Source organism: Rhinolophus sinicus, chromosome 16 (assembly GCF_057876585.1).
Source record: "Rhinolophus sinicus isolate RSI-liver-muscle chromosome 16, RSI-T2T, whole genome shotgun sequence".
Taxonomy (NCBI): Eukaryota; Metazoa; Chordata; class Mammalia; order Chiroptera; family Rhinolophidae; genus Rhinolophus; species Rhinolophus sinicus.
The window spans coordinates 18,894,565-18,917,562 of record NC_142516.1 but is presented as its reverse complement, the minus strand read 5'-3'; the positions used below and the strand labels follow the sequence as shown (position 1 = coordinate 18,917,562).

The 22,998-nt window shown below is 35.7% G+C and overlaps 2 protein-coding genes across 2 annotated transcripts in view; both read right to left on the bottom strand.

The window, feature by feature from the left end:
- The window catches only part of LOC141571170 (salivary lipocalin-like), a 29,774-nt gene extending 13,701 nt beyond the window's left edge, over positions 1–16,073 (bottom strand). Inside the window, exon 1 of the mRNA XM_088793133.1 lies at positions 16,012–16,073. Coding sequence (XP_088649259.1) covers positions 16,012–16,014 — 3 coding nt within the window. The 5' untranslated portion in view covers positions 16,015–16,073. The remainder of the gene's footprint in view (positions 1–16,011) is intronic.
- On the bottom strand, positions 2,516–6,317 carry ZNF883 (zinc finger protein 883). The gene has a single exon (XM_088793131.1). The coding sequence runs from the start codon at positions 5,965–5,967 to the stop codon at positions 4,915–4,917; it is 1,053 nt and encodes a 350-aa protein (XP_088649257.1). The 5' UTR covers positions 5,968–6,317; the 3' UTR covers positions 2,516–4,914.
- Positions 16,074–22,998: the final 6,925 nt, after the last annotated feature.

Here is a 22,998-nt window from a genome sequence, read left to right as displayed (position 1 = left end):
GGACCTGGAGCTGAGCTGTGCCCTCCACAACTAAGACTGAAAGGACAACAACTTGACTTGGTAAAAAGGCCTGGAAGTACACACTGTTCCCCAATAAAAGTCCTGTTCCACTTCACCAATAAAATCTTAAAAAAAAAAAAAGATATAGGGTAGCTGAATGGATAAGAAAGTAACCCATGTATATGCTGTTTACAAGAGACCAATCTCAGATGGAAAGATACAAACAAACTGAAAGTAAAGTAAAACTGAAGAAAAAGATATTTCATGCAAATGGAAATGAGAAGAAAACTGGAATAGCAATACTTATATTGGACAAAATAGACTTTAAAATAAAGACTATAATAAGAGACAAAAAGGACATTACATAATAATAAAGGGATCAATCAAACAACAAGGTATCACCCTACTAAACATTTATGCACCTAACATAGCAGCACCTAAATATATAAAGCAAATATTGACTGACATAAAGGCAGAGATCAACAGTAACACAATCATAGTAGGGGAATTTAACACTCCACTGACATCAATGGACAGATTTTCCAGACAGAAAATCAACATGGAAATAGCGACCTTGAATGACACACTAGACCAGATGGATTTAATTTATATTTTTAGAGCATTTCACCCCAAAGCAGCAGAGGGGTACCTCGGTTTTCTAACGTAAACCAAAAGTTCTGAAATGTTCGAAGACAGCCAACAGCTAGGCCTCAGGATCTTGCACTCAGTGGCAGCCGTGTGACATGCTCGACTTCTGAGTCATGTTCAAAAACCAAAGCATTTACTTCTGTGTTTATGGCATTCAAAAACCAAAATGTTCATCAACTGAGACATTCGAAAACTGAGGTACTATTGTAAACATTCTTTTCAAGTGCACATAGAACATTTTCCAAGATAGACCACATATTAGGCCACAAAACAAGTATCAATAAATTTAAGAAGACTGAAATCATACCAAGTGTCTTCTCTGACCACAGTGGTATACAACTAGAAATCAATTACAAGAAAAAAAAACTGAAAAACGCACATACACATGGAGATTAAATAACATGCTACTAAATAATGAATGGGTCAACAATGAGATCAAGGAAGAAATCAAAAGATACCTAGAGACAAATGAAAATGAAAGCACAACAACCCAAAATCTATGGGACACAACAAAAGCAGTCCTAAGAGGGAAATTCATACCAATGCAGGCCTACCTAAAGACACAAGAAGTGTCTCAAATCAACAGTCTATCTTTACACCTAAGGGAACTGGAAAAAGAACAGCAAACAAAATCCAAAGTGAGCATAAGGAAGAAAATAATAAAGATCAGAGTAGAAGTAAACAAAATAGACTAAAAAAAAAAAAAAAAAAAAAAAAGATCAATGAAACCAAGAGATGGATTTTTTTGAAAAGATAAACAAAATTGACAAACCTTTAACCAGAATCATAAAGAGAGAGGACCCAAATAATAATTAAAACCAGAAATAAAAGAGAAGTGACAACCAACCGCACAAAAATACAAAAAAAAAATTTAAGAAAATACCATGAGCAACTATACACCAACAAACTGAACAATCTGGAAGAAATTGATAAATTCTTAGAAGCATACAATCTTTCAAGGCTGAATCAAGAAGAAACAGAAAATCTGAACAGACCAATTACTACCAACAAAATTGAATCAGTAATCAACAAGCTCCCAACAAACAGAAGTCCTGGACCAGATGGCTTCATATGGGAATGTTACCAAACATTCAAAAAAGAATTAACACCTATTCTCCTCAAACTATTCCAAAAAATCCAAGAAGAGGGAAGGCTCCCAAGCCCATTTTATGAGGCCACCATTACCCTGATTTCAAAACCAGACAAAGACATTACAAAAAAAGAAAACTATAGGCCAATATCCCTAATGAACATAGATATAAAAATCCTCAACAAAATATTAACTAACTGAATTCAGCAATACATTAAAAAGATCATATACCATAATCAAATAGAATTCATTCCTGGTATGCAAGGTTGCTTCAATATCCACAAATCAGTTAATCTGATCCATATGCAAAAGAATGACACCGGATCCCTATCTCTGCTAAAAAACAACAACAACAACAATAACAAAAAACTCAAAATGAATGATAGACCTAAAAGAGCTAAAGTATTAAAGTCTTAGAAGAAAATATACAAATCTTCATGAACGTGGGTTACACCAAAGGACAAACAATAAAAGAAAAGTAGATAAACTGGGCTAATCAAAATTAAAAAGCTTTTGTGCTTCAAAGGACATCATCAAGAAGTGAAAAAATCCATTGAATGGGAGAAAATATTTGCAAATTGTATACATATATCTAGTATCCAGAACATATAAAGAGCTCTTACAGCTCAATAACAAAAAGATAAATAACCTAATTTAAAATGGGCAAAGAATCTGAATAGACATTTCTCCAAAGAAAATATGCATATATATATATATATATATATATATATATATATATATATATATATATATATATATATATATATCTCTCACAGGGAAAAGCAAGTACTGATGAGGTTGTGTAAAAATAAGAACGCTCATATGTTGCTAGTGGGCTTAGTGCAGCTGCTTTAGAAAAGAGTTTGGCATTTCCTGAAAAAGTTAAACACAGAGTTAACATATGTCTCAACAATGTCTAACTCCCATGTATATACCTGAAAGAACATGAAAACATGTCCACACAAAAATTTATAGCATAAATGTTTATACAGCATTATTCACAATAACCAACAAGTGAAAACAACCCAAATGCCCATCAACTGGTGAATAGATAACAAAATGTGGTATATCCATACAATGAAAGCTTATTTAGCCATCAAGGGAAATGAAGTACTGATAAGTGCTGCAAATGAATGAACCATGAGAACATTGTGCTAAGTGAAAGAAGCCAGCCACAAAAGGCCACATGTTCTGTGCTTTCATTGATATGAAGAGGCCAGAATAGGCAGATCCACAGAAAGAGAAAGTAGATGAGTGGTTGTGAGGGGCTGCAAGGAGAGGGTCAACGAGGAGTTACCACTAATGGGCAGGGGTTTTCTTTCTGAGGTGATGAAAATGTTCCAATATTAGATAATGGTTACGGTTGCACAACTACGTGAATATACTAAAAACCACTGAATTGTACCCTTTAAAAGAGTAAGTTATGCACATAAATGAATTATACCTCTAAAAAACTATTAGTTTTTAAAATTCCATTGAGATTTTAATTTACAAAGATAAATTTGAAACAAATTGACATCATTTACCTGTGTTTTCCAGTCATGTTTCTTCATTTATTAGAATATTCTATATTCTTTAGAAAAGATTTATCCTATAATTACCTTTTTGAAATTTTTTATTCCTGGTACTTTCAGAATTTTTATCAAGATTGTAACTCACTTTTTTCCATTTTATTTTCTATTTCTTCTTTTTAAGAAAGCTTTTAACTTGTGTATTATTGAATTACATATGTATATAATCTCCATCTTAGTAGTTCTACTAGTTGGATTTTCTATTTACAAAACGTATCATACCAAATGATGTCAGTTTTTTCTCTCCCTTTCAAATAGTACTAGCTCATTTTTTCTCTTACGAATTATCTGGGACCTTCAGTACAATCTTGACTAATAGTGGTGACATTAAACATCACTTTTCTCATTCCTGTCTCTGGTAAGTACGCTTCTATTTATTCACTGTGTGTACTGTAGTTTTCTAGTAAATATCCTTTATGAATTTAGGGAACTTTCATTCTATTCCTAACTGAAAATAAACACTAATGCCTGTAGCATTTTACTAAATGCTTTTACAGCATTAAGATATATTTTCTTTATTAATGTACATTTGTACTTTTGAAGTAGCCTGGAAACCCTATGTTAAATCTCAATACTAATTTACTAAACTGATACTTTTGACTTTTTAATGACCTAATTTAAAAAATTAACTTCCTTTTTATCTGTATTTATATTACTTTTCTTAATCCTGGGTGTTGTTTTCTTCTTTTTATCCCGCATTGACCCATTGGCAAGAATTTTGTCTACTGGCTTATCGAATATACTCTTTTCACCTATTTCAATAATGTGAGCTTTTATCTTTATTAATGCATTCATTTTCTTTGGGTTTATGTCATTATTGTTTCCTATCTTTTTGAGTTGAATAATTATGTTCTAGCTTTATTATTTTCTAATAATTGCATTTTTTTCTGCTTGCATTTATTCTTTAATGGCAAAATTACTTAGAAAATTATTTTTTATTTTCTGAATAATTTTGTGGTGCTATTTTTAGTCTTTAATTTCTACTGTTATATCATCATGGTAAAAATAAATAAAAATAAACAGGGAGGGCTTGACTATTTCCCTCTAGGAGAGTAAGTTGAGATTTTCTTTATAGCCATATATATTGTCCATTCTTTCAAATATTCTATGAATATTAGGAAATAATGCATATTATATGTGTTTATGTCTATTAATTAAATTTGTCAATTTTAAAAATTCAAACCCTCTATGAAAATGTTTCTTTAACATTGAAAAATAACACAGGAATTACTAAAAAGATAAAGAGTATGTACACAGTAAGTAATTTCCATCATCCCACTAAAATTTTTGTGTACCTGAAAAGGATTCTATAAGCAAATATATACATTTGTAATAAATTATCTGAAAATAATTTTCTAAATATATATCAAAAATCAAACTTCAGATTTGGAGATGAACAGTTCCACTACAAGTCTTTCTCTCAACGATAACACATTTTTCAGATTAATTACAAAAACAGTGTTTCTTCTCAGCACAAACATTATAATATTGAATGAATGAGTATTCTGCCTAAACTTTTTCTTGCACAACAATCCTAGGGTTTCTTGCCACTGTGAGTGCTCAGGTGTAAGTGATGACCTATGGCTACAGGCTTCCCCACATTCATTACTCTGATAGGATTTCATTTCTGAAATGAGTTCTCTGATGTCGAATTAAAGATGTACTATGACAAAAAACATCACTACATTGATTACACTGGTAAGGTTTCTCCCCAGTATGTGTTCGCTTATGTTTAGTAAGGGCTGATCTTAAACTGAAGGATTTCCCACATTCATTACATTGGTAGGGTTTCTCTCCTGTATGAGTTCTCTGATGTTGAATAAGTGATGTTCTATAGCAAAATAGTTTTTGACATTCATTACATCGATAGGGTTTTTCACCAGAATGAACTTTTAGATGTTCAGTAAGGTGTGTACTTCGGCTGAAAGTTTTTCCACATTCCTTACAGACATAAGGTTTCTCTCCAGTATGAGTTCTTTGGTGTTGAGTAAGATGTGCACTCCGGTTGAAGGCCTTTCCACAGTCATTACACTCGTAGGGTTTCTCTCCAGTATGAATCCTCTGATGTTGGATGAAGGCTGGGGTATGGCTGAAGGCTTTCCCACATTCATTACATTCATAGGGTTTTTCTCCTGTGTGAGTTCTCTGATGTCGAATTAGTGATGTGCTGTGGCAAAAAACTTTCTGACATTCCTTACACTGGTAGGATTTCTCCCCAGAATGAATTCCCTGATGTTCAATGAGATGTGTGCTCCGGCTGAAGGTTTTCCCACATTCAATACATGCATATGGTTTCTTTCCAGTATGAATTCTGTGATGTTGAGTAAGGGCTGAAATATGGCTGAAAGCTTTCCCGCACTCATTACAAGGATAGGGTTTTTCCCCAGTATGAATTCTCTCATGATTTCGAAGGGAGGACCTATGACTGAAGGTTTTTTCACATTCATTACACTCATAAGGTTTCTCCCCAGTATGGACTCTTTGATGTTGAATAAGGTTAGTGCTCTGACTAAAAGCTTTTCCACATTCATTACATTCATAAGGTTTCTCTCCAGTGTGCATTCTTTGATGTTGAATAAGATTAGTGTTCCGGTGGAAGGTTTTACCACAAAGCTTACATTCATGTTTCTCTCTCACACAAATTTTCTCAGATTCCATTAGTACTGAACTATAGCTTTACATTTAAATTGTTTCTAGAATAAGTAAGGTTTTAGGTATAAATGCATCCTTTCTTATATCTAATAAATTACTTTTCATTTACAAATTGCCTTAAAAATGAATGGAAGTTGACTTATACTTTAAGCACCTACCATCTGTATCATAATTGAGGTCTTTATGTTCTACAAACATCAGTTGTTTAAAAAGGTTTGAGATCAGATTAAATATTGCCCCCAAATTATTATGTTTATGATCTTCCTCTTAAATTGAGTTTCCTTGTAGTTTCATTTTACTGGTGGTTCTCAAACTGGTTATCAAATTCCAGTTCTTCTAATACAAAGTTTTGAAACCATCACTTGAAAAATTTTAATATCACGCCATAACAGCTTTGTTTTTCAGCTTTCTGCTTTGGAGTTGATACTCTGACTTTGGATATAGTATCTGGAATTAAGTGGTAGACAGTACCTCTTCCCTCTGGAATACAAAAGAGGAAAACAAAACTTGCTCATCAATTACAGAAAATAAATAATAAAAATAAACCAGTGATATGATAAAATTAAACATTCGACAGTATAGTTCCTGGCTACTATGTAAATTTAAAGAAGAAAAGAAATAATATAGAGAGGAATGGAAAAAATAAATAACAGCACTGAGACAAAATGTATAGCATAATTAAAGGTAATGCTACAGAAAAGTACATGACATGACAAAAAGTCAATGATAATAATTCAGATGTATGTCTTTGAAAAGCACAGGTAAAAAATTAGAAAAAGTGAAATGGGATTAGATAATAAAAACTCTGACAATTAAACAGACATTCAATATCATGCAGTACAAGGTAGGAAAATTGAAATTTTCTGTCATAGTAGTAGCATGATAAACATTTGATGTTTTAGATGAAGATACTTGTTAAATTCATCTAAAATGGATAATGAGAAAATAAGGTTAAAAAACTCAGCAAGAAATAGTAATATAAAAAGGGCCTGGATTAGGAAAATCCTAGTTAAGAATTTAGTACAGAAGTAGATCTAAAACATAAAAAGGAAGAAAGAAACAAAAAAATATGGACATTGACTATGGGGAATTTTTACAAAATGAAATTCATAAAAATACAATGGTTTCTAATCAAGAAGGCTGGAAGTAATAATAGGACTAATAGAAGAACTAGTTAGTGGTACTAATGACAAAAATGTTGAAGAAGGGTAGAGGTTACTTAGGGAGAGTTGATTTCATTTTTCACCATATTGAGTTTGAAGTGATTTAAAGTGAAATGGGACATTGAAGTGGAGATAGACTCTAAGCTGGGGAAACTTCAGGAACAGAATGCAAATGAGATATATGGGCTGAAAACATATACCAGGTAATTAATTACATGAAAGATATCAGAGGCTCAGGCAGTTGGAGCTCCGTGCTCCTAACTCCGAAGGCTGCCAGTTCAATTCTCTCCACAAGGTTGCCAGTTCAACTCCTCGAGTCCTGCAAAGGAATGGTGGGCTCTGCCCCTGCAACTAAGATTGAACGCAGCACCTTGAGCTGAGCTGCCTCCTGGATGGCTGTTGGAGAGTGGGCTTTCAACCACAAGGTTGCCAGTTCGATTCCTTGAGTCCTGCAAGGGATGGTGGGCAGCGCCCCGTGCAACTAAGATTGAACATGGCACCTTGAGCTGAGCTGCTGCTGAGCTCCCAGATGGCTCAGTTGGTTGGAGTGCGTCCTCTCAACCACAAGGTTGCCGGTTTGACTCCCCCAAGGGATGGTGGGCTGTGCCCCCTGCAACTAGCAACGGCAACTGAACCTGGAGCTGAGCTGCGCCCTCCACAACTAACACTGAAAGGACAAAACTTGAAGCTGAACAGCACCCTCCACAACTAAGATTGAAAGGACAACAACTTGACTTGGAAAAAAAAGTCCTAGAAGTTACACACTGTTCCCCTTCCCCAATAAAATCTTTAAAAAAAAAAAAAAAAAAAAAGACTGAAACAAAATAGGCATTGAGGCTGTTAGCCACAAATATGAAAAGTTTGGTAATGAAAGGAAAGAATAAAATTGCAGAAAGTAAAAATTAAACTATTGTGCAATGTGTTCTTTTAAAAGCAAGAAAAACTTTGAATGTCTGAAATTAGAACAGGGAGAAATTGAATCATTAACTAATCATGAAATCAAGGTCCTAAAACAAATGGAAAAGAATGGAATCTGGAGTACAGGTGGAGAGATTAATTAACAATAAAAGAGGGTCATCTCTTTCTCTGAGATCAGAGATAAGTGAGAAGATGGATAAAGATATGTAGAAAGGAAATTGATGTTGTTCCCACTAACTGAACTCAGTTTTCTGCACAGACAAGGCGGCTCTGCACAGTGGGCAGTAACCAACATTTCCAAAGCCACCTCCTAGCGTTAACATTGTTAGTACCACCACACAATGCACAGACAGATGGACTGATTTTTTTCTTGGCTAAGTATTTTGTAACATTTCTTTACTTTTTCCTGTCATCTATTAATGTAATTTTTCTTAGTTGGAAGATAGCATCTTATTTTAAAAGCTGATGTCCTATTCTTGGTGAAGTATATGGGCTTGGGTGTTTATGACAGATTGCAGCAAAATTGTGTCCTAAGTCATCTCCAGGAATTCTGATATGGGAATGTTGATACTGTTAAGGTAACACAATTATCTATTTACAATATTTTAAAGAAAAGAGCTACTGCCTGTTTCATAAAAAGAGAAACATCTCAGTTCTTGAACAAAATTGAAAATCTCTGGTCCCTAAACTCAAAGCCGACTCCCAGATAAGCACTTGTAAGTTCTGTAATCCCACACATTTTGACATTTGAGGAAAAAGTAATTGCAATCTGTACTAATTATAAGGCTATACTTGTGCAATGAGAAAAAGGCTCTTGCAGTTGTTATCACATCCCTGTACAATGTCTGATAATGGTCTGATTCTTTTCATTTCTACAAGGTAAAGTCCAATGGCACATCCTCCAGTGCTACTTGTTCCTAAAATATCAAATAAATACCTACTCACTAAGGAAGGGATCATTCATGCCAACATTAATGAATGAAATAGAAGAGCAAATAGAAGAGCAAACAAATGAAAGGGACAAAGTGGAGGGCTAGGAAGTTGTTCAAAAAGGGTTCAGGGTTCTAAGTTCAACAGTGGCCAGACGTACATTATTTGGTCCCTACCACTGAGAGTATACAGAAGCAATCCTGGAAATAAAAAATACCCACCTATTTATAGTTACATCCACAGATAAACAGATACATAGAGATGTAAAATGTAAACTCAACTCAAGAAATAGTACATGTAGAGATATCATTAGTAGGTAATGCATAAATGAACATGGTTATAACCTATTGAGGGAAGCAATACACATAAAGAAAAATGGATCCATCAAAAGTAAAGTGATGGTAACAGAACATTAAAAAAAAGGAGGTAGCGATGCAAACATTGATAAGTCTTTCTTATTACATACATAATCTGGGAGAAAAGAGACTGACCAAGTACTGGCTAGACCTGTTTATCTCAGTAAGCAGGCAGAGCTCTATCATGCAGCTGGAACTCATAATAGCATTACCTAAGAGCATCACACACTTGCATCACAACATTAATTCCTTTCGGTATAATTTCATGCTTGCCAAGAGAAAATAAGATTAGAATTTGGTTTCCTATTTTTTTCTTGCCAGAGAACTTAAACATCTGAATTCCTTAGTAGTTCTAGATCTCAATGTAAAATAAATCCACTTTCTGTTTCACTTATCAGTCCCTTGTAAATTTACATGATTGAATCTATCTCAACACTGATTTCAAGTTACTGGATGTGACAATAGGGAGATCAGACTCTAAACCATGGAGGATTCACCAAGATAAGTGCCACAATATGAGATTCCTCAGATGTCAAACAGCCAATCAACTTACCCAGAAAATTCTGATATCACTGTCTGCCATATTTCACAATGCAACACACCCTCCCTTGTGTTATACTCTATAGGTACTAGAAAAGCCATAACAGATAAAGAAGTTGATATTAAAAGATATGTCCCCTGGAAAGAAAAGTTTTATGGAGACTTAGGAGGAGCCTGAAACAAAACAGGCAAAAGAAAAGTTCTAGAGGAGTGAAAAACTGACACTGAGGATATACAGACACTTTTCACCTGGGGGAACTAAATTCTGACTAATTCTGGCTGAGAATCTAAGCTTGACCCCTCACAAAAGGCCCTTCAGGAAGGACCAAAAAACCAGCATAGATTTCGGCGTTCCCAAGTGGCTAAAGTAATAGGAATTAGGGACAGAAGAGGCTTCAAACACATGACCAGATTCTTCCAAAGAATCTGAATGAATTTTTAATCTGTATGAAAGTCTGAAGAGTTAAGCTGAAATCCTCTGCATAGCAAAAGTAAATCTCCCATAGTTCTTCAGGGCTGAGGAAACAAAGACCTGCCACATTTTCAACTGAATGCCCAGGAGGGACACATTCTAGAAAAGACGCAACCAGGAGATATAATAAACCTTATCAAAACTGCTACCCAGCACTAACTCAGCTTGGCTGAGGGTGATCCTATCTATTTTAAAAAGACAAAAAGAAAACTCTTTCTGATGAAAGATGCCGTCAACTTTAATGTCTACAGTGCTTTTATTATGATGATAAACACCAAAACAAAACTTAGCTGATACACAAGGAATAAGTACCACTGACCGATAATCAAGAGAAAACAAAACAGAAGGACAGACAAATAGAAGGATGGCAAATTTCAACAGTAATTTGGAATCAACCAACAGGAATCAAATAAGCATTTAGAACAGAATATTTGAAATGAACAACTCAGTCAGATGGGTATAACAAAAGATTGGACTAACAGAAAGACAGAGCAATAAAAATACCCAAAATGAAGCACAGAGGTTAAAAACAAAGAATGATAATTTGTAAAAGGATTAGAAAATGTCATAGCCAAGAGGAGCCTAAGGAGACATGATGACTAAATGCAACATAATATCTTGATAGGATCTTGGTCCAGAAAAAAAGACATCAGGTAAAAACTACTTGAATAAAATACAGACTTTAGTTAATAATAATAATCTACCTTGGGTTCAGCAGTTGTGACAAATATACCAAACTACTGTAAGATTTTAATTTTATGGTAAAGGTTCTGAGACAAATTCCAGTGTGTGCGGGGGTGCGGGAGGGGGCAGAGATTCCCAAACTACCAACCAGCTACAATTCAATTCAATTCTGATACTATTTACCCAAAGTGAGCATCAGATTCCACAGATTATAGGCTCAGACCCACAGATTTCCCCACCCCTCCTTCAGAAGGCAGTAGTAAGCCCAGGTTACCACCTGTGATATGGGCCAAACGAAAGGGAGTCTCCTTTCCCCTAGTGTCTTAGCTCCCTAGCCCCTGGTTATAATCATTTTTCAAATCAGTTTCTTACTCATAAACAGATTGTTTTTAACCTGAATCATAGAAATCTCCTACCCCCGGCTTTAGATAATTACCCTAAAACTTGTCATTTATGCTTGTTGATTATAGTCATTGTAGCACAGCATTCTTTCCAGGCCTAGCTCTCGGGTGAACAACAACTAAACGACAGTTAAACCAGAAGAAAGGCCACAGGCTCCATGAAGCTGAACAAACTTTTCATCACACAGTCACCCTGCGTAGATGGCTTTGAATCCTGCTTCTAGGGGCAACACTTTTAACTCTATTAACTAAAATCTATCTCTCCTTATCTAGGGGCCATTAGGATACAAGTGATGCCCCACCAAGACTTCCAGCACATCCCAACCACAGAGGTCAACGTGGTCCTCCAGGCGGATCTTGAGACCCCTTTCCCGCATCTAAAATCAGACAGGGTGAGAGTCCCATGAATCCCTACTAGGCAGGGACAATGGTCACATTCAGCAGGAAGCAGATACAGAAAAAGAGGTCTCCTGTCCCTCAACTTCCCACAGAGATTTATGGGGATCACGTCTCTCAAGGGGGACACAAGACAGGCAGTTAGAGAGAGGAATTGGATCTCCGAGATGCCTGGATAAGTCAGGTAACATTCCTGCACATCCAACATAGTCTATGGGAAATAACTGCCCAAAAGACCTCCCCTCTCCGCCCAAACTTGCCCATAACCATTAGCCATTACAAGGAAGCTAAAGAATACAAAATACCTAACTAGATTAGACCAGTCACTCACACCTGTGCAATATAAAAAGATGAGGTAATAGGGTAATAGCCTCTTGTCAATCACAGGTATCAATCAAATACCCCCACAATTAGGGAGGAGTAACCCACTGTAAAGAAAAAAGGATAAAAACCACCAAGGCCTCGTTAGTTGGGGCCCTTGAGCCACTCCCTTCTGCCTGCTCCCAACTCTTTGGAGTGTACTTTCACTTCTACCATGTTTCCCCGAAAATAAGACCTAGCCGGACAATTAGCTCTAATGCTCTTTTGGAGCAAAAATTAATATAAGACCCAGTATTCTAGTCTAGTCTAGTCTAGTCTAGTCTATTCTATTCTATTCTATTCCCCAGTCTTATAGTAAAATAAGACTGGGTCTTATATTAATTTTTGCTCCAAAAGATGTATTAGAGCTGATTGTCCGGCTAGGTCTTATTTTGGGGCAACACGGTACTACACAGCTCTTTCACCACTGTCCTACTGTGTCTCGTTCAATTCTTTGCTCGAGATGCCAAGAACCTGGCAAGAATCCGGACACCGCGCTGAGAAGGGCTTGCTCCCCGGTAACACCTGCACTTCTCACAGACTAGCTATAAATCAGAGGTTCCCAGGACCTCCTCCTTGGGTTCAATTCATTTGATAGAGTGGCTCACAGAACTCAAAGAAACATATTACTTACCAGCTTACTGGTTTATTATAAAAGGATATTACTCAGGAATAGCCAGATAGAAGAGATGCATAGGGTAAGGTATGGGGAAAGAGCACGAAGATTCCATGCCCTCTGTGAGCCCGCCACTCTCCCCAAATCTCCACTGTTCACTAACCCAGAAGCTCTCCAAACCCCATCCTTTTAGGTTTTTTTGGAGGCTTCATTAAGTGGACACGACTGATTCAATCATTGGACATTGAGGATTGAACTCAACCTCCAGCCCCTCTCCCTCCCAGGAGGTCAGGGGGATGGGACTAAAAGTTCCAACCCTCTAATCATATGGTTGGTTCTCCTGGCAACCAGCCCCATCTTAAGCGAAGGCCAAAAGTCACCTCATTAACAAAACAAAAGACAATTTTTATTGCTGTCATCACTTAGGAAATTTCAAGAGTTTTAGGAGCTCTGTGTCAGAAACCAGGACTAAGGCCAAATATGTATTTCTTGTCATAAATCATAATAAGGAAAACTGGCTATGGGATATATGGGAACTTTCTGTATCATCTTTGTAATTTTTCTGCAAATCAAGAACGCTTCTAAAATAAAAAGTTTACCAATAAAAACAAAAAGATACCTCATTACATTTCAGTTAATCTGTTTACCTCAACTATTTTCCCACAACTCTTGTTTTTCTTTTGAGCACCATTTAGTCTTGTTTTATGTTTTACTTCCTGATTACACAGTTTATATAGTTCTTTTCATATATATTTTCATATAAGGTTATCTCTTATAAAAAAGGATTAGAGCAAAAGAGACCTATGAGACTTACTCAAAATGTCTAACCATAAATATAACTGGAGCCTCAAAACAAGATGAGAGAACAGTAATGATATAATATTTGAAGGAAATAGGATGGAAGATTTTCCCAACTGATGACTCATAGATTTAGGAAGCCCCCAAACCCTAAGAAAGCATAATACAAAGAAAAGCACACCCAGGATATCAAAGTCAAACTTCTGAAAGTCAGAGACAAAGAGAACAATCTTAAAAGCAGTCTAAAAAACAGGCACAGTAACTTCAAAACAGCAATTCTGTTGTTGAGAATCAACTGACAAATCTGTTTTTGAGTGAAAAGATTCAATATTTTAAAGACGCTAGTTCTTTCCTGTTGTGAGTTGAGTGTGCCAGCCCCCCCCAATAATATGTTGAAGTCCTATCCCCAGTACCTCAGAATATGACCTTATTTGGAAATAGGGATATTATTTCCTGCATATAACCTGCATTATACTTCATTAGAGCTGATTGTCCGGCTAGGTTAAAATGAAGTTATACTGGAGCAGGGTGGGACCCTAATCCAGTATGACTGGTGGCCTTATAAGGTGGTCATGGGATGACAAAGAGACACACCCGGTGAAGACCATGTGACAGTGAAAGCAGAGATTAAAGTTATGCAGCTGTAAACCAAGGAATGTCCAAGACTGTGGGCAAACCACCAGAAGCTACAGGTTTCAGAGGCAGCATGGCCCTGTTGACTCCTGGATTTCAGATTTCTGACCTCTAGAACTGTGAGACAATAAGGTCACCCAGTTTGTGGTACTTTGGGTACTTTGTCACAGCAGCACTATGAAACTAATATGCCCCCCAAGTTAATCAATGTTTTTTGAAAAAAGATGGAGGATGAGAAGGGATTTGTCCATATTAGATGCCAATAAATACGTATTACACAGCTATGTTAATTAAATAGGACTGACACAAGGGTAACAGAACAAACAATAAAAAAGAATAAAGATTCTAATAGGAGGTCCTTTCTTTTATAGGGATTTAATATATGATAAAGACAGCATTTCACATATTTGGGGAAAGATGGAAATTCAATAAATAATCTGGGGACAGCTGGTTTAGAACATATTTGGGTACATTTATACATATGTTACTGCATAGTTGTTGTACACATGTAACATGTACATATAAATTATGAGCAATTTAAGACATTTTCAAGGGATATTTAACTACATGTGATTTTTCAAACTTCAGGTGGTAACTTTAGAAATTAAACCTAGCTTAGGGTACAAATGCCTTGAAAACTTTTCCTCAACAAAGACAATGTAGTCAGGAGCCAATGGTCAGGTCCTCCCTTCTAATGCCATCTTACCTAACCAAGTAGAGACCTGGGAAGGCAGAGCTGTAAAAGAGAAGGGGCCTTGAGAGATCAGGATTATTGTCTTTATGGAAACCCTCTCTGACTACCTGGCTGTAACCCACACTCTCCCTAAAACTAAGGTCTGAATGAATCTAGGAACAGATTCCTTCCCTGCAAAGTACAAAGGGAAAGGCCATGGACATTGCTGTCTGGAGCTCTGACCCTGTCTCTACGGTCACCGCAGTGTTCAGGGACACAGCGCCAATCTGGAGATCCAGATACAGGGTTAACTGTAAAGCTCTGTCCCTCCCATGATGGGTGACATCGAGTACACCAGCCCCCTCCATGTCTATTAATAAAAATCATAAATAACACATGTAAAGCATTTTAAGATTTTCAAAGTGCGCTCACAAATGCCATGTCAAAGAATAAAGATCGACTGTTCTTCACAGCCCACAGAAAGTAAAGAACCAATTCCACAGCTCTTTATAGAAGAGGCATCAGAAACTCACCAACAAAACAAAACAAACAAAAAGTTACTTCTAGAGGACGTGCGTTTAAGAGGAAAGGCAAAAGAACTGGACATTAGGAGACCTAAATTCTAGGGCCAGTAAGTTCCTAGATCAGTTTTTCTGCAATTCCCTGCCAAGGTCTGGAGTGGCGACTCCTCCCCTTTGAGTATCTGCCCGACTGATCCCACCACAGCCAAAGGCCCAAAAGCCCCAAGCTCTGTCCTGGTACTCTCCCCGCCCCCCAACCCAGAAGTTACAGCCCAAACCCTAACCCTTAAGGCTGGGGATGCACAGCCAGGACTCTGCCTGCCCCTAATCCAGGAAGAGCCTTATGCCTGAACAAATCGGGATACGGGATTCAGGTTACCACTCCAACGCGAACCAAACCCCAACCCCGGTCCCCTAATCTCCGCCTTTCTTCCCCCGCTCCTCCCCCGTCGCCTCCAAGCCCGGCCAATGCACTCTCTCAGGCCCCTCTCGCCCCGCCCCATCCCCGAGGTTGGGGCAGTCCTGAACGGAGCTCCTTCCCCAGCTCCCTCGCCCTCTTGTGCAGGAGTCAGGGAAAGAACAAACTCACCATCTCCACGGAAAAAGGATACCGTCAGGGTATCCAGAGCCCCGCAAACCAGGAAGTGCGCCTGCGCAAGCGACCGCCTGGAACTACATTTCCCAGCGTGCACTGCAAAGACAGAGCGGCGGGAGCAGCGTCTCCTACCCGCTACTGAGTTGCCTTCCGTCATATTGCGAGTTGCAAATACGAGTTGCTCTTTTGTTATTTAAAGGAAAAGAAAATAAAAGCTTTTTTTTTCCTTGCTGTAGACAAATACGAATCCAAAGAGATGCAAGTTTTTCGTTTAATTTTTTCCCTTACACAAACGTAACGCCTATCCATGATAACAAGATATCAATAGATGATTTATAGATAACCTTTTATTCAACAGACAAGCAAAAAAGGACCTCAAAAAAATCCAAACTAGACGGAATTCCATAACAAAGAGAGAATCATTGACGCCGTGGTGTATAAATAGCATTCTAAAAATCAATCTGATAGCTTCATTCTTCAACATGACTTCGTGTGTGGGGATGGGGGGGTAAAAATTTTTTTCTAGCATTTATGTGTTTCTGTTAGGAATTTAGGTTATTTTCACCTTAATGCTACCAAAAATAGTGCTTTGATGAGTCCTTGTAGATAAATTTGTGCCCTCCTCTACATCTATTCTTGAGGAAAAAATCCAACAATTGAATTTAATTAACAGTGAATGTACATACCTTTTATCTATAGAAAGAATATGTATGAATTGCAGAAAATAAAAATAAGGAAAAATAACAAAATTAAAATCAGATAAAAGCCCAAACTTAAGATACCCATGATATTTATTTTAATATCTAGGGTATTTCTATGCATAAATATGTTATATAATTATATATGCTTGAATATGTACTATATACTTTAAAATTAAAAGTAGAGCAATGTAATGTATTGAAAATGCTTTTTAACTTAATTTTTTGTAAATTTTCTTTCATGACTTTAAATATTCTTCATTATTATTGTAATGGTAGCATAGTTTTCCATCAAACCAAGTCTAAATAAAATATTTCAATAGTAGCATATTGTTTCCAGTTTTGCTATTATAAACAAATATTAAATAAATATGCTTATAGCTAGATCTTTATTCACACCCTAATTTGGTAGGGCAAAATCACAGAGGACTAACGCATTTTAGATATTGTCAAACTATCTTTCTAAAGGCAGTAATGATTTATCCCCTCACCAGCAGTGCTCCTATCTTACTCCATGTGGGCTCTTGTAACAGGATACATACCATAGACTGGCTGGCTATAAACAGAATTTCTCATTCTGGAGGCTGGGAAGTCCAAAATTAAGGTGCCAGGAGATATAGTACTTGTCTAGTGAGGGCCCACTTTCTGGCTCATAGACAAGCCCTCTTATTCCAAGTCCTCACTTGGTGGAAGGGGAAAAGGAGCTCTTAAAGTTTTTCAAGTCATATAAATTAGAAAGGAGTAAATAAAACTAGTTTTTATTTGCAAACAGAAAATTTACACATACAATTAAGGTATCTTTTATAAGGATACTAATCCCATTTATGAGGATTCTGGCCTCATGACCTAATCACCTCCCAAAGGCCCCATCTCTAAGTACCATCACATTGGGGATTAGGTTTCAACATGTGAATTTTGGGAGGACATATTCATTCTCTGGCATCATGAAAGGGCCTACTATTGCTAATGTTTGGTGTGTCTCATTGTCCTCTTGCACTTTTTAGGTATCTTTACACCTTCACAACAACTTCTCTGTATTAAAGTCCCTCTATTGAACTCTGTGGCATAGGTTCTGTTTACCTGACTGGGACCTGACTTATATATCAATTTAAAAAATGATTTTTGTCTATCTGATGTCTTCTTCATCTTATTTGTTTCCTTGATTACTAGTAAAGTTAGGTATCATTCATGTTTTATTTGGTCAATTTCTTGTTTTATCATTTAATTTTTTTTCTTTTAGATAGGTTATAGTTGTTTTATTTATAGAAACTTTTGCTATATTCTGAATATTAATATATTTTCCGTATGCATTGCACATATTTCTCCCCAAGTCTGTCTCTTATTTTTCTAACTTTGAATATTTTTATTTATTTATTCAAATCTATCGATCTCACTTTTATGGCTTCAGATTTGAAATGCCAAATATTTATATACATATACATTTGGCTGTCCATTTTGTACTCCTGTGCCAATAACATAATACTTTATTATAGCTTTCTAAATAAGTTTATCAGGTAGGGAAATTCTTCTGTAAATGTATTTTGCCAAGAAATTTTGGACCATTTTTTGCATTTTCATTTTGAGATGAAGTTGAAAATAAACGTGACAACTCTATTTTTAAAAGACCTATTAGGGGTGGGGGGGGGGTGGAGAAAAGAATTCCACAACCATCCATGATGGAATAAGAGAGCAGACTTATCCTCTTCCTTAAACAACTAGAAAACTGGACAAAACATATAAAACATTGAATTTCAAACATTGAATATCAGATAGCACAGAATTGTGATCCTTAAGAAAAGAGAAAAACTAATGAGATAAGCTCTATCACTGCCCCAGTTTACAACCTGGAGGAAGTCTCCAGGATAAATCCTCAAGGAGGAATATCTCAAATAGACTCACTCCAATGGTTCACTGAATAAAGGAGAAAGAAATCAGACATCAGGGAGGCCAAGGAGTTTAGAACCAGGGTACTTGAGAAGTGTGACTAGTACAGTAATATGTAAAAATAATAACATACCATGAACAAATAGGGTTTGCCTCAGGAATGTAAAATTGAATTAACATTTAAATCAAGAAATAAAACTGAATATTAACAGAACAAAAAGGAAAAATCATACACTCATATCTACAGATGTAGAAAAAGCATTTAACAGAATTTAATATCTATTCATGAAAAACAAATCAAAACAAAACCTCTTAGATACTAGGAATAGAAGGGAATTTCTGAAATCAATAAGGGGCATTTACAAAAAATCTTAGTGCTAACATTATCTTTTATGGTGAAAACTGAATGCTTTCTTCCTAAGACTCAGAAAAAAGCAGAGGTCCATTCTTCTCACTTTTATTAAACATTGTTATATGTACTAGCCAGTGTAATGTGTGATAGGACAAGAAAAAAGTTTTTAAAGGCATACAAATTAGAAAGGAGTAAATAAAACTAGTTTTTATTTGCACATAGAAAATTTACACATACAAGATCCTAAGGAATCTCCAAAAATCCCAAATAAATTCAGTAAGTGAATTTAGTAAGGTTAAACAAGTAGTACAGTAAATAATTGTATTTTATATATAAACAATGAAAATTTGGAATTGAAATGAAAATAAAACACCATTTACAGTAGTAACCTAAACATATGAAGTTATTAGAGAAATTTTAACAAAACATGCATAAGGCCTGTACATTGAATACCACAAAACACTGAAAGAAATTAAATAAGATCTAAATAAACAGATATATCATACTTGTGGAAAGGAAAATTCAACTTGCTAAGATGTTAATTATCTCCAAATTGATTTATAGGTCCAATAAAATCTCAATCAAATCCCTTCAATTTTCTTTGTAAAAATTGGCAAGCTGATTCTAAAATGATGTGGAAATGCAAGGGATCTAGAATAGTCATAAGAATTCTGAAAAAAGAACAAAGTTGATTTCAAGACTTAATAAAGACAATGTGATAAGCATCGATGTAAGTATCAATGGAAAAAAGAAAATCAAATATATATACACATATATATTTAATTTCTGAAAGAGGTATCAATATAATTCAATAAAGATGGATAATCTTTCTGAAAAACTGGTGCAGACCAGTTGTACATCCATACACAAAAAACATGCCTCAACTTTAATTTGCAAGCATATTAAAACTGAATAGGTCTCTTACACATAAATGTAAGAGCTAAAGCTACAAAATATCTAGAAGAAACCAGAAAATAATCTTTGTGACTTTAGGCAAAGATTTCTTAAAGAGGATACAAAAAGCACAAACCACAAAAGGATAAATTGATAATTGTACCTATGAAAATTAAACACTTTTCTTCTTTAAACAGACTGCTTAGAAAGTGAAAAAACCACAGACTAGGAGAAAACTTTTGCAAAATATATCTGATAGGGTACTTGTATCCAGAACACAGAAGGAACTATTACTACTCCATAATAAAAAGATGAATAATTTGATTTTTAAAAATGAGCATAAGATTTGGAACTTTCACCAAAGGAAACAATTTGCCATTAAGCAGATGTAAAGATGCTCAGCATCACTAAAATTAGGGAAATGAAAATTAAAACCACAATGGGATACCACTTCACAACTCCTAGAATGGCTAAAAAAAAAAAAAAATGTGAGGGAAATTCTACAAAATACCTGAAAAAATACTTCTCAAAACAGTCAAGATTATGAAGATCAAGGAAAGACTAAGAAGCTATCTATTATGTGATTTTTGTTACATTAAAATTTGTTAAGTAGGCCCTGGATGTGGGATGGTGAGCCAAGGTTCAGCAAAGATAACAGGAGAAAGTGAATAGAGAAGTTTACTACTCAGAGGTTCTAGAGGAAGTCCTCTAGGGGCCACACAGGGTGGTCAAGACAAGATACAAGCAGAGTGAGCTGCAAGACCTGAAGCTTATGCCTTTATAAGGGTCTGAGGGTGGAGTGCTTTGGGGTTATTGGACTAAAGCTGGATTGATCAATTCAAATGTTAAAAGTGGGGTTTTGGTAAGCTCTGGGGGTCTTACCTAAGGGGCTACAAGGGGGAAGGAGAAGGGAGGGAGGAAAGACTGTTTATCACAATGGAACAGGATCTTACACTTACTTGTGACTCTATGGGCTGTTATCTTGTGCACACACTCTAGGAAGGGGCTGGTGTCAGTTCAAGATCCCTGCAGGCCACTTAGCCACACAAAATGGATGGAAAGGCAGCAATATTGTGGAGTAATTTTAAAAACTCTCGACACTGTCACAAACCAGAGGAGACTAAAGAGACATGATAACTAAACGCTATATAATATCCTGGACTCGATTCTGGAATAGAAAAAGGATAGCGAAATTCAAATAAAGCCTGGAATAGATTACCATTTACTATGGTAATATAAGATGTGAACATTAGGGGAAACTGGCTGAGAGGTGTATGGGAACTCTCTACTACCTTTGCAACTTTTTTAAATCAAAAATTATTCCCCCAAAAAAAGTTTATTAAAAAATCCATTGACCATGTATGTGTGGGTATATTTCTGGACATTCTCTTCTCTCTATTCCATTGATCTAAATCTATGCTTAGGCCAATACCACACTGTCTTTACACCTACACTAGGCCGATACTTACCCTGAGTTGAAATCTGACAGTGTAAGTCCTTCGAGTTTGTTCATTTTCCAAATTATTTGGCTCTTCTAAGTTTTGCACTTCCATATAAGACATAAGTTTGGAATCAGCTCATCAAGTTATTCTTTAAAAAAAAAAAGCCTGTTGGGTTTCTAATTAGACATGAGTAAATCAATGTGGGGACAAATGACATAACATTATTGGGTATTACAATCCATGAAAGTAATCGATCTCTCCATTTATTTAGTTTTAAATTTTCTCTCAGCAATATTTTGCAGTTTTCAGTGCCCATATTTGGTTAATTTATTCCTCAGTTTTTATGGTTTATGATGTTATTGTAAATGGATTCTGAAATTTCACTTTTCAATATTTGGTTGTTAATATGCAGAAATACAATCTTTTTGTATGTTGGCCTTTTATTCTGGGCCTTGCAAAATTTGTTTTTACATTAGTTAATATTTGTAGATTTTTTTAAAGGATTTTCTATATATAAAATCACGTTTACTGTGAATAAAGAAACTTTTACTTCTTTCTTCCCAATTTCTATGCCTTTCATTTTTTTCCCCCCTTCTTCTACTACATTGGGCAGGGCTTCTATTACTTTGTTGAATAAAAATGAGAACAGATATTTTTGCTTTATTTCTGATGTTATGCAGAAAGCAGTGTTGACCAAACAGTTGACTAGGTATTCTACCAGCAAAAAGGATTTATTCTAAAAAAAGGACTGCAATTGGTATATGCAGACATGGTGAGCCATGTGCACAAAAGTGCAGCAAGGAAAAGTAGGAAGTTCTTTTACAGGGGGGGGGAAGAATATAAGGGGAGGGGATATCATAACCATAGCACTGTTGTAACCTTAGAACTTTCTTCCAGTAGGGCTTTGCAACCAACATAGGGTGTGAGAGCTCCTCCCACAGGCCCTCTGGAGTCCAATCTTGGTTAAGTTCTCTGCTATAAGTTTTGAAAGCACTAATCATAAAAATTTTAGAGGTAGAAGTTACCATCTGTTGCTTGCTTGTTGAGTTTTCATCATAAATGGATGCTGAATTTTGTTAAATGGTTTTTCTGTCTATGGAGATGATCATGGGCATTTTCCCCTTCATTCTTTTAACATGGTGAATTACCTGGATTGATAATCAGATGTTTAAATAAAAATTAGCATTACTGGAATAAATTCCAATTAATCAGGACACATTTCACTTTTTATGTATTGTTGGATTCAATATACAAATTTTTAAAGAATTTTTACACCTATAGTCATCATGGATATTGGCTTATGATTTCCTTTATACTGTCTGGTTTTGGTTTCAGGATAAAACTAATCCAGTATGATGAATTTGAAAATGTTCATTGTCCTCTACTTTCTGAAAGTTTTCAAGTAGGATTAATATTATTTTTTCTTTAATTTGACAGAATGGAAGCAGTGAAGCCATGAAGACCTGGATTGTTCTTTTATGGATGATTTCAAATTATAATTTCTTTGTCATAGGGCTGTGAGCATTCTCTTCTTTAATTAGTTTTGGTAACTTATGTATTTCAAGGATATCTTCCATTTCATCTAAGTTGGCAAATTTTTAAAATAGAATTATTAATTTTCTTATCTTTTTGACTCTAGGACAGTGGTGTCACCTTTTACTCCTGTTAGTAATTTCTGTCTTCTCTTTTCCTTGATCAGTCTATCCAAAGA